Here is a 12,926-nt window from a genome sequence, read left to right as displayed (position 1 = left end):
GTGGTAATATCATTTGCCAAGAGGGTCATTCATATTTATTATTCGCCAAGAGGGCCATTCATATTTATTATTCGTATTATATTACCGGAGGTGGTAATATCATTTGCCAAGAGGGCCATTCATATTTATTATTCGCCAAGAGGGCCATTCATATTTATTATTCGTATTATATTACCGGAGGTGGTAATATCATTTGCCAAGAGGGTCATTCATATTTATTATTCGCCAAGAGGGCCATTCATATTTATTATTCGTATTATATTACCAGAGGTGGTAATATCATTTGCCAAGAGGGCCATTCATATTTATTATTCGTATTATATTATCGGAGGTGGTAATATCATTTGCCAAGAGGGCCATCATTTTCATATCATTGCCAAGAGGGCCATCATTTTCATATCATTGCCAAGAGGGCCATCATTTTCATATCATTGCCAAGAGGGCCATCATTTTCATATCATTGCCAAGAGGGCCATCATTTTCATATCATTGCCAAGAGGGCCATCATTTTCATATTATTGCCAAGAGGGCCATCATTTTCATATCATTGCCAAGAGGGCCATCATTTTCATATCATTGCCAAAAGGGCCATCATTTTCATATCATTGCCAAGAGGGCCATCATTTGCATATCATTGCCAAGAGGGCCATCATTTACCATATCATTGCCGAGAGGCCATCATCATATCATCTCATTGTATATTACATCAAAATTGAAACTATTTGCAGTCGAGAAATATATTATAAATCACATCAACTTAAGAAATACATTTTGTTGTGTTCTACGTCAAAACCGGAGGAGGTTGACATTCGTACACAGTAACGACACTACCATTTTCTTTGAGTTACATTTTTCTACTAATGAGTTTTGTTTGTCTTTGGCGGGATCATCCAAGAGGATAGATTCTCAATTTAACCACAGGTACGGATGACATTAAAAGAGCGCAACACAACGTAGAACTTTTCTCAATAGCAAATTGGAACACGAGTTGAAGAATAACTTCCACCACACCACACCACTACAAGAAGGCATGTGGCATCCCTTTGAGTTTGTTAGTCTCAATTTCGCACCGGAAAACTTCAACTTGTCACCGAAAGCAATTTCTCAATCTGAGTGACGATACACCAAGAGTTTTGGAAATTATGTCCGTGTAAGTTCTTAATTATGGGTGTGAAGCTAGCCACATGCACGGTTAAGAGGTTGCAAGCCTATTTTTCATACTCGATTCATGTCTCACTCCTCCCAGTCGAAGGGTGATCTTAGCATAAAAGATCTCCTTTTCAACCGATTGAGTCGAACTACAAGCAGTCTGATTCCTAAGTTTAAGGATATGTAGGCGAGCTCGATGTTGAAAACTCGACTGTACTCCAACAAACCTCCTCATCCCAATTCACAAGCTTTCTGGTTTCTCCATAATTTGACTCTGTGATAGCTTTTGAATTCTAACTTGTCGTGCATCAAATAAAATGTCAAAATTGGATTCGTCAATTTTCTTTGACCAGGATCTCTTTCATCGACCCTACTCAAAGAAAGGGACAGCTGTTGACACCCAATTTTGACCATCCATAACTACTTTTCGAATTGCTATCTAAAAAAAATAGGCATTTTTCAAAATTATTTCTTTATTAATTAAATAAGTTTACATTTAGTTTAATAAATAGATCGTATATTTTGATATTCATAATTTATAATATTTTGCTATTTATTAATATTACTACTATTATTCTTATTATTTTAATACGTTTAAATATTCTTACGTATCTGTTTAGTATATATGTGTATATTTTGTTTACATAAAAAATATTTCTTAGCTAAGTTTATTTTATAATTTACGTATTCATATTAACATGCATATATTATATATCTATTTTAATACGTCTTGTATACATGTGCATATAAATTTATTACTTAATTAAATTTATTATATATTTAGTTAACTATATTTTAGTATGTATTATATACATACGTACGTCATATATATATATATATATATACATATCTGCGTAGCATATACATAAGTAGTTGCTTTATATATAAATACGGCTACTTGAATAAATTTATGTTTTTTTTACTTATTCAATATATATATTATGATTATTAATTAATTAGCAATCTATTCAATTTTTCTCCATATGATTTAAAGCATAGTCATTTTATTCAATCCATTTTAATTTTAATCTATACTATATAACCATTTTAAATCTTGAATCCATCTTTCAATCACAACCATCCATTTCACCTTTATCAATATCAAGATTTAATCTCAACCGCTCATCTCAATTAATGAACGGCTAGGATTACAACTACACTATCAAAATACCCAAACCCTAACCTAAACCAAATTGTTTTTAGTTTTGCTTCCTTTTGGTCATCTTCTCCAAGGAGAAGAAGACATAGCCGCCGCCACACCTTCACCCCTCTCGCCGAAAAAACCATAACCAAACGACCCTCCAACTGCAAGAACGAGCAGCAGCTCGACAACAACATCAGCACCGCCAGCAGCAGCAGCTCGCCACCAGCAGCGCCGACAACAAGCTGCAAACCAGCTGCCGCTAACAGCTTCACGGACAGCAGCTCCTCAATGACGCAGCAACCTCCTTCTCCGACGACGCGCAGCGACGGTGAGTTGCAACAATAAACAACAACACGCAGCAGTCGAAACAGGTCTTAATGGATCCATTTTGGTACGTTTTTATTTTGATTCTTATTACTATGTATATTGTTCATGTTCTTTTTTATGATTTATTGTGCATATGTTGGGTTGATTATATTTTGCATTTGATGTTCTTGATAAGTTTCGAAGATTTAGATCTTCCCACATTAGACTCCGTTTACAGATATTTATTTTCAAAACAAATATTGGGCTGATTGTCTATTTCACATGATTTGTTAAACTTGATATCCAAAGTTGTTTGTTCGTTCCTAATCAATTAAGATTACAAAGCATACTTATGTTGCTCTTATTCTTGTTCTTGTTTTTGTTCTTGTTCATGTTCTTACATTTTAATTATGCACAAAAATGTAGATTGTTTTTAGATGATTATTTTTTAGCCGATTAAAATTATTAGACATGTTTGTGTTGTTTCTGTCCATGTTTATATTCTTATATTTGATGATGGACAAGTATAGTTGATGATTTTTTATGGTAAGGTTGTCATCATTTGCCATTGTTTAAATGCATATTCGTTAATTTGGAGGTCAATTTAATAGCTTGATGATTTGCTTTCTGAATTTTGGAAGAATGTTTAATGTTTTACTGATTGTGACATAATTTATTAATTGAAATAATTATAGTAATTAATATTTTTTTTTAAGATTTGCTAAATGCTATGATCATTTTTTGTATTTTATCATAATTAATTTTGTTCCTTCATGATTTGAGATAAAGTAGTACCCCACTACTTTAAATAAAGTTATTCCTTTTTAACTTTTTTAAAGCATCTTTTAAATAAAGTTAGTCCTTTTTAACTTTTTAAAAACATCTTTTAAAAGATTTTAGAGACAAATCTTGAAAAGCAGTTTATTTTTGTCTAACTTAGTGGAAAATTTTGAATTAAAGAGATTTGGCCAGTTGTCTCTCTTGAGGGAGATGGTCTTTTACCCGTCTATATAAAGGCAGAGATTACACACACAGAAGGGAGACCGGAGTAAGGAGAAAGCTAAGAAAGAAAGAAAATATTTTTACTTGATAGAAAAATCTCAAACGAAAAAAAAAGGAGTGAGTTTCTTGCATACTTTAACATCACTTCTAGTATTTAACATTGGGTTTTCAGATTCCTATTTACTTATTCCTCTAACCAAAGTACCCAGGTTAGTTACAACTTTCTTTATATGTTTGGTTTATTGTTTTACCTTGTTTGTTTGTCTTGTTGAGATATAATTATCATTACGATGTGTCCCTTGTTATTCGTATACTACTTTGTATCTTCTTCATAGTTTAGCAGGATTGGAACTTCCAAATTTGAGACGAGAAGAATTCGCTTGGGTCGGAGAAGCTACTACATTTTACATCTTTGTCTATTCATATTATTTTTATTTATTTATTTACTTTTGTCTAAAAATGTAATAATTTGTATATATTACATAATGAAATTACTTGGGGAACTATTTAAGAGGGGGAGGGTTTATGTGCTACATGTTTTACTATCCGTATCTACTTGTTAGATTTGTTGATAAAATAGTTGTTTATCTATCTCACCTTAAGCATGTTAGGCTAATTAATTAACCATCAACATGCGTGTCAAAGTATTTAAATTTGGGTTTTTAAATATCCGTAGTCATTTCAATATGTTTGTATGTATCTAATTTTGACTTCTTGGAACATCTTCGTATTGTAGATTTAATAAGTTGCATTTGTCTTTGTGATTTTTAAATTGTCATAATGTTATAAAATGCTTATTCAAGAATTAAATTTGTATTATAACTTGTCTTTTTAGATATCATATCTATAGGTGTCTATTGATTAATTTTTAGCATGTAAACTTGCATAGCTACATGTCCATTTTAACGATAAAATATTACTTTTATCATGCCTATAGAAACTTATAAACCCCAGCAAGTCAAATATTTGATATCATATTCAAAGACCCCATTTAATATTTTTAGCATGTTATCCGGTAATAATAAATGTTTTTATGATGTTATTTTAATGTAGAAAATCATGCCTACAAAATCTAACAAGTCTTGATCCAATTATTCTATTTAGAAATCGTGCCTATAGGATTCTATAAATATTTCTCATTATGTCAAATGCTTAAATATTATAGACCCTTGTCAATTTATTTTTAGCATGCAAATTAAGTCGATAACATGTCTATGGGCCTTTATGAGTATTTCTTTCCATAATGTTATAGTTAAAAATCATGTCTATAGGATTCTAATATATATTTATTACATTATTATATTTTTGACACCACGCCTGCAATTTTAATTAATTTTATGCATATTATGTTACATAGAAATCATGAATATAGTATTTATTTAATAATTTCCAACCTTTTAAGTTCATGAGTGGAAATCATATCTGTAGGATTTAGTAATTATCTTGTCATACTATTTTATATTAAATTCATATATACCTTAATAAATTTTCAGCATATCATTTCATTTATGAATCATGCCTACAGTATATTTTATAAATTTTTAGCATGTAATAAAGTATAAATCTTGTTTCTATAATTTCATTAAGATCTTTAATTAATAAATTAAAATGGTCAACAATGTCTTTCTCTTATCACAACTAGGCTATAATTAAGATTGCTCTTATATGTTTAATTAATTAAACTTTGTTTCTACGACCTTTTGGCTTGGCGTTCACACACACGCTTAATACTTGCTTTAACCCTCACTATTTATCTGTGTTTTCAAGCATGCTAGTTAATTAATATAGAGGCTTATTTGAGATTTTATGTGCTAAGTGACGTCTTATTTGTTTTTGTTTGACGATGTGTCTAATTAAGAAACTTATATTTTCTTTAGTCTAACACCTGTCCTAATAGTACGTCCAATGCCTCTTGGATATTAAGTTGGGACGCTAGACACCTTCTAAGACGCTAGTTTTTAATATTTCTTTTAGATCGCTTTAGGATTGAATTAACAAACAAATCTAGGAGGGGTAGGGGTAGATAGGCCCTTCGGAAATGATGGAGATCGACCCGAGCAAAAAACGACAAAATACTATATTTTTGTCTTCCGATTAATAAGCCGGCGCTGATCCGAAGAACATGAGTACATAAATATTTCTACACTATTTTAAATACTTTTGTTTGTATATTATTTGGGGTAGTTTATTTATTATTTCGTTTGCCTTTTGCTATTATTTAATTAATTGATAATATTTATTTATCCTGTGTTAGTTCTAATATTAATTGTTTAATTTAACTTAATTAAATCCCCTAAAGAGATACCATTTTTGTTTTCATCATTTTTCCTTTATTTAATCGTTTTACTAAGTCAAACATTCTTATAAACTATCTTAAATATTTTAAAATTTATATTTTTCTCAGAATTGTTTAATACTTTAATTATTGTTAAAATACATTTTCCCAAAGTTAGTCAAATAATTTTCAAATCGTTGGACAACCGCATGTTAGCGGCTATTTTAAGTGCTAAAACCTTCTTAAAATAGTAATATGAACCTCGTACCTTTTTCTCTGAATTTTTAAGACTTAAATTTGTTAGGCTCTTTTAAATTAAGTTTTCTTAATTTCTTTAAAAAATTAAGTGGCGACTCTTTTTACTAAAATTGATTTTTTCTTATAAAGATAAAATTAATTTTAAACCACGCCCATTTTTCGACATAACAAAAAGCAGTCTTGACATCCATCTGCTCAACCTCTAAATCTAGACTTGCAGCTAAGCCTAGAACCATGCGAATAGAAGACATTTTCACAACAGGAGAGAAAATTTCATCAAAGTCAACACCCTTTCTTTGGCCAAAACCTTTGACAACTAACCTCGCTTTATATCTAGGTGCAGATGTATGTTGCTCTTACTTTACTCTGAAGATCCATTTATTTGTCAAAGCTTTCTTACCTTTTGGTAACTCCACTAACTCATATGTGCCATTCTCATGAAGTAACTTCATCTCATCTTCCATGGCTTCTATCCACTTATTTCTATGAGTATCTAGCATGACTTCATCATAATCTTCAGATTCTCCCATGTCAGTCAAAAGTATATACTCATTAGGAGAATAACGTGTTGACTTTAGCTTCTCCCTAGTAGATCTTCTACAAGAGGTTTTTGGAGCATCTGGAGTAGTCATTTGAACATGAGTTAGTGGATGATCAATCATAACATCATTACTAGGAGCATCTTCAAGTTCTACACTCTGATGATCATTCTGATCTTGATCCCCATTGACATTTGTATCTTGGATTCCTTCATGTGCAAAAGATGTGTCAGTACTAGGAACTAGATCAACATCAACGAAGCTTTCATCAATCTGAGAATCTGTTTTCTCAGTCTTGTTAATATCTTCAATTGTTTGGTCTTCAAAGAATACAGCATCACGACTTCTGATAAGCTTCTTATCAATCGGATCATAAAAACGATATCCAAACTCATCTTGACCATAACCAATGAAGATGCACTTCTTCATTTTAACATCCAGTTTTGATCTCTCATCTTTTGGAACATGCACACAAGCTTTACACCCAAAGACTTTTAAGTGATCATAGGAGACATCCTTTGCAAACCAAACTCTGTTTGGAACATCACCATCCAAAGAAACAGTGGGAGACAAATTGATAACATAAGCAACAGTGTTAAGCGCTTCCAGCCAAAAGGAATTTGGAAGTTTAGCCTCCGAAAGCACACATCTAACTCTCTCAACAAGAGTTCTATTCATCCTTTCTGCCAAGCCATTCAATTGAGGCGTCTTGGGAGAAGTCTTCTGATGACGAATTCCTTGAGCTTTGCAGTAGTTATCAAAGGGACCAATATACTCACCACCATTGTCAGTGCGAATACATTTTAATTTCTTTCCTGTTTGTCTCTCAGATAAGGCTTGAAACTCCTTAAACACATCAAGTACTTGATCTTTGGATTTTAAAGGATATACCCACAACTTGCGAGAATGATCATCAATAAAAGTTGCAAAGTAAAGTGCACCACATTTTGATTTTACTTTAAAAGGACCACGCAGGTCAGAGTGTACTAGCTCCAATAGTTCAGACTTTCTTGAAGGAGGATGACTGTGAAAAGAAACTTTTTTCTGTTTCCCAGCTAAGCAATGAACACATCTTTTCACCTTTGCTTGTTTCACACCAGCAAGCAAATTCTTCTTAGCCAAACATATGATCCCCCTCTCGCTCATATGACTGAGTCTCTTGTGCCATAATTCTGACAAAGTCTCACTTTCTACCAAATTTATAGAGTCCCCAAGAATTGATCCTTGTGTCACGTATAAATTTGAATGCTTTCTTCCGCGAGCTACAATCAATGAGCCTTTGGTGAGCTTCCATTGGCCATTGAACAAGTCATTATGGTAGCCATCATCATCTAGTTGTCCTACAGAGATCAAATTCAAAGGAATGTCTGGAGCGTGCTTGACATTCTGAAGGACTAACGTTGTACCAAGATTGGTCTTCAAACAAACCGTGCCAACACCAAGCACCTTAACCTCATCAGCATTACCCATCTTTAACACGCCGGAATTAACAGAAGTATAAGATGAAAAAAAGTCTTTCCTCGGTGTGACATGCGATGTAGCTCCGGAATCTACTATCCAACTTGTATCTTGAGATACAAAATTGATGACGTTTTTATCACAAGCAAATAGAAGGCCATCTCGGACAACAACAACAATATTGTCTCCATTATTTTCTTCTTTCTTTCCTTCTCTAAGCTCTTTCTTCAACTGATTGCAAAATCTTTTAATATGTCCTTTCTTTCCACAATGATGACATGAAACATTTCGATACCTGGATCTTGACTTGCTTCTACTTTTACCTCTACTTCTTGAACCTCTTGTTTTACCTCTCCCTCTATCTTCTGTAAAGAGAACGTCTGAATGTGAGGATGTGCCTTGAGATCTTCTTCTGACTTCTTCATTCAACACACCGCTTTTTGCATATTCCATAGTAACCTTACCACCGGGAGCAGAATTTGTTAAAGAGACTCGAAGAGTTTCCCAAGAATCTGGTAGAGTATTAAGAAGCCAAAGCCCTTGTATTTCATCATTAAAATTGACACTCATTCCTGACAACTGATCAAGAACCCCTTGAAAATCATTTATATGATCAAGAATAGGACTGCCCTCCTTGTATTTAAAGGTCATCAATTGCTTTAGCAAAAATAACTTGTTATTGCCAGTTTTTGAAGCGTAAAGCGTCTTCAACTTTTCCCACAATGTTCTAGCATGTGTCTCATTCACAATATGGTTGCGAACATTATCTTCAACCCATTGTCTTATATATCCACATACTTGTTGGTGCTCAAAATCCCAATTTTCATCTGTCACATTCTCGGGTTTATGAGCAGAAAAAATAGGAAGATGCATCTTTTTCACGAACAGTAAATCTTTCATCTTGCTCTTCCATATGTTGTAGTTACTACCATTTAAACATACCATCTTGCTCATATTACCCTCCATCAAAAAATCCTTGATAGATAACCAAAGCTCTGATACCACTTGTTATGACGGAAGGATGCAAACCCAAAAACAGAGAAAATAAATAACACCAAATTTAACGTGGAAAAACCTTTCAAATTGAAGGTAACAACTACGTGATCTTCAAAATCCGAATTGCTCCACTATAACAATAAGAGAGTTATAAATATTCTCCTAAATGGCTACACAACAATTACCAAGTAAGGAGAAGTAATAGCTATAACAACAAAAGTAATAGGAAGAAAATCATCCAAAATAGAGCTGCTGTTCGGGACCTAAAATGGGATGTTTCTACCTCTAAATACGATCTCCACCGTTCAAATCAAACACTAAGATGTTAGGAACACTCAGTAAAATTTTAGCCCGATCCAACGGTTAATGAATCAGCAAAAGTAATTTGAAGGTTGCTGATCGGAGAGGCAAAACTCTTGCAGAAAACACTCTTTTCTTCTCTCTTCTCTCTTGTTGAAAGCTCTCTCAAAAACCTCTCTTATGTGCCTAATGTCTCTCAAAGACAATACCAATGAGCAATTACATAATTTTCTCAAGTCATCCTATTTATAGAGTGGTATTTTTTTCTAAAGTCAAAACCAACTCCAATTAGGATTATAATTACAATTCTTTTCCAAATAGAATTGGAAACCAAATTAGGAGAATTATTCCAATCCTTTTCCAAATAGAATTGGAAACCAAATTAGGAGATTTATTCAAATACTTTTACAAATAGGATTAGGCCATGGGCCTTTGGCTGGAACATGGGTCATAGCCCAACAGGCCTTTCTTCTCCATGAGGCCGAAGGCATTTCTTCACCAGCTCAGCCATCATTTGGAGTTGCTCAAGGCTCCCTTCCTGCAAAACACGACGATCAATAATATGAAACAAGCTATTCTTATTCATGGACAACACAAAAAAATCGGCCAAGTTCTTGTCGTCTTCGTTTCTAGCCCTAATAATAGGTTTCAACCCCGTCAAAAGTTCTGCCAGAACTACTCCAAAGCTGTAAACATCACTTTTCTCCGTCAATTGACTTGTGCGAAAATATTCTGGATCCAAGTACCCTGATGTCCCTAGAACCAATGTAGCCACATGTGTCTGATCTAGAGGAATTAACCTTGATGCTCCAAAATCTGCCACTTTAGCTGTGTAAACATTATCCAACAATATGTTGGCAGACTTAATGTCTCTATGAATTATAGGCATGGACGCAAATGAATGAAGATAAGCAAGTGTATTGGCTATCTCTGCTGCAATTCTCAATCGCTTTTGCCAAGTTAACCAACCTGCTCCACGTTGGTTGTGAATGTGGTCGTAAAGTGTTCCTTCAGAGACATACTCATAAACCAATAAAGGAACTTCATCTTCCAAACAACACCCAAAGAGCTTCACCACATTTCGATGGTTGATTTGAGTGAGAATAAGCACCTCATTGATAAACTGCTCAATTTGACTCTCATCCACAATTCTAGATTTCTTAATGGCAACTACGCGAGCATCACGTAGCACACCTTTATATACAATCCCATTGCCACCATGACCAAGAATTCTGTCATTGGCATAATTGTTTGTAGCTTTCTTGAGCTCCTCGGCTGTAAAAATTCTTGTTGCTTCCACACCACCCTCTTTTGTGTTGCCTACGACTGAAAGTAATACTAAAATTTTGAAAATAAGGTGGAAAAACATTAAAGACATTGTTATATAATCAGACGTAAATAGTATTTTTGATATAATCTTATTGGGTTTCCTGTTTAACCATTAATCAAAATCATAAAATCGAAAATAGAAACGATAACCCAATATTCACAAAACCGTTTCAAAGTCATTGACCCAATAACCCAACATTGATAAGCCAATAGTGTTTTTTTGTTTGGTTTCGGTTAAACCGGTTTTTGTACACCTTTTATACTTTCTGTCTCAATTTATGTGGCACTTTTGAAATTTTAAGAGTCAAACAAATTCTCTCTGACTGTGATTATTTTCATATGCCATATAAAATTATGAATTATATTATCACTTATAATATTTTTTTATATAGTTTGCAAATATATAAATTTTATTTAAAAAATTTTAAGCACTCATTTTTAGCCAGAAAAAGACATAAATAAATCAAAGTCCAATAATCATATATTAGAATTCCTAATTTATTGCTTTTGGCTTATAAGCTTAAAACTATAAGTCCATCTAAATATGTTCTAAAATCACAATTATTTCTTTTAGGACAAAAAATTATTCAATTATTATTTATCTATTTACAAAAAAAAAAACCTTACCTTGTATATGTGGGCAAAACTTTATAAGAACCAATTCTGTTACTATTATTCTGTAGCATGTATATAAACTCAATGACGTAAGACAATTTAACCATTTGAACTTGTAAGATCATCGGAAAAGGCTCGTTCAAATACTCTTTCTAACCATTGTCACGATTCATTTGAGAAAGTCAGAGGAAAAGACTGGTTCAACATGGCCATGCACTCTTCATAATGAGTATGGTTTAATATAGGAGCACTAGTTTAGGAACTAATTATCTGTCTTTTTGTGAGTTTACGATATTATAGTTTAGTATACATCATTGTGATAGAGTACTTTCATTTAAAAGGAATTTGCGGTATATAATTCGTTTATGTATACATAAAGTCTACTGTATAGCTAATTTATATATACATTTAGTCTATGTATACATCGACAATGATAGATTACTTCACTCAAAATAATTCAGATATGTGTAACCAAGTTATATATACATAAAGTCGACTGCATAGCTAATTTATATATATATATATACACACATTTAGTAGATGTATACTTTTATAATTAATTTGAAGCTTACAACGATTGTGAAAGAGTACTTTCATTTAAAAGGAATTTTCGGTATATACATAATTAGTTTATGTATATTTATATGAAAACTTTACCAAAAAAAATTGAGGTTGTAAAATCTGTCTTTTTTTAGTTTGAGGAATCTTAGTAGCTCAATTGGTTGACTATCTAAACTCCCACCTTATTGATGAAGGTTCGATTCCCTTCATTGTAATTCCCTCCCCATTTCTCCATCCCCTACCCCCAATTTTAAAAAATTGATTTAGTTTATAAATTTAAAAATTGATACAAACAGTTTGATTTTTATTTGAAAAATTCAAATCAACCCGATCTATATATACCCCTTTCGAGTATGATTTATTACAATGTGCGAACATGCACCAGAGAGTAAGAGACTAAACTTTTGTAAACAATGTGTGCTTGAAAAGAAGAAATTAGTAGGCGTTTGATCAAGTGATTTGGAGTTCAAATTTGAAATTTTGATTTTAGATTAATATTTGTTTGTGTCATTTAAATAAATCTTCAACTTCAATTTAACATTATTTCAAATTTCAAATCCTTGTAAAGTAGAGGATTTCAGTTTTGAATTTATGATGTTATTTTTAAAATAATACATTAAAATTGACCCATAAGTTATATTTTCCAAAAGAAAAAAAAATCATAATTTTAAATTTATAAAAAAAAAAAACTTACATTCGAGATGAAGAGATCGTTCATATCATTTGAAAAATTATATTGAAAAATAATTAGTTATTATTATTGTTGATTTACCAAATCAATGAATCTTTATAAATTTGAGAACATTTAAAAATTTATAATAGCATATAATCGCACATATTATTTATTTTCATAAAAGAAGCATGATAATATGAAATTTGTTAATGCAAGGTCTTGAAAATATTATAATATCTTGTTTATAAATTATGATTTGCTTATATGGTAAAATGATAAAAATTGAACTACTTTGATATTTTTTACAAAATGTGAAGTTTT

The 12,926-nt window shown here is 32.2% G+C and overlaps 1 protein-coding gene across 1 annotated transcript in view; it reads right to left on the bottom strand.

The window, feature by feature from the left end:
• The window catches only part of LOC129875588 (wall-associated receptor kinase 5-like), a 29,136-nt gene extending 18,331 nt beyond the window's left edge, over window positions 1–10,805 (bottom strand). Inside the window, exon 1 of the mRNA XM_055950885.1 lies at window positions 9,892–10,805. Within this exon, the coding sequence (XP_055806860.1) occupies window positions 9,892–10,805 (914 nt within the window). The remainder of the gene's footprint in view (window positions 1–9,891) is intronic.
• Window positions 10,806–12,926: the final 2,121 nt, after the last annotated feature.

Source organism: Solanum dulcamara, chromosome 12, assembly GCF_947179165.1.
Source record: "Solanum dulcamara chromosome 12, daSolDulc1.2, whole genome shotgun sequence".
Taxonomy (NCBI): Eukaryota; Viridiplantae; Streptophyta; class Magnoliopsida; order Solanales; family Solanaceae; genus Solanum; species Solanum dulcamara.
The sequence above is the reverse complement of the archived record's forward strand: the minus strand, read 5'-3'. Positions and strand labels throughout refer to the sequence as shown.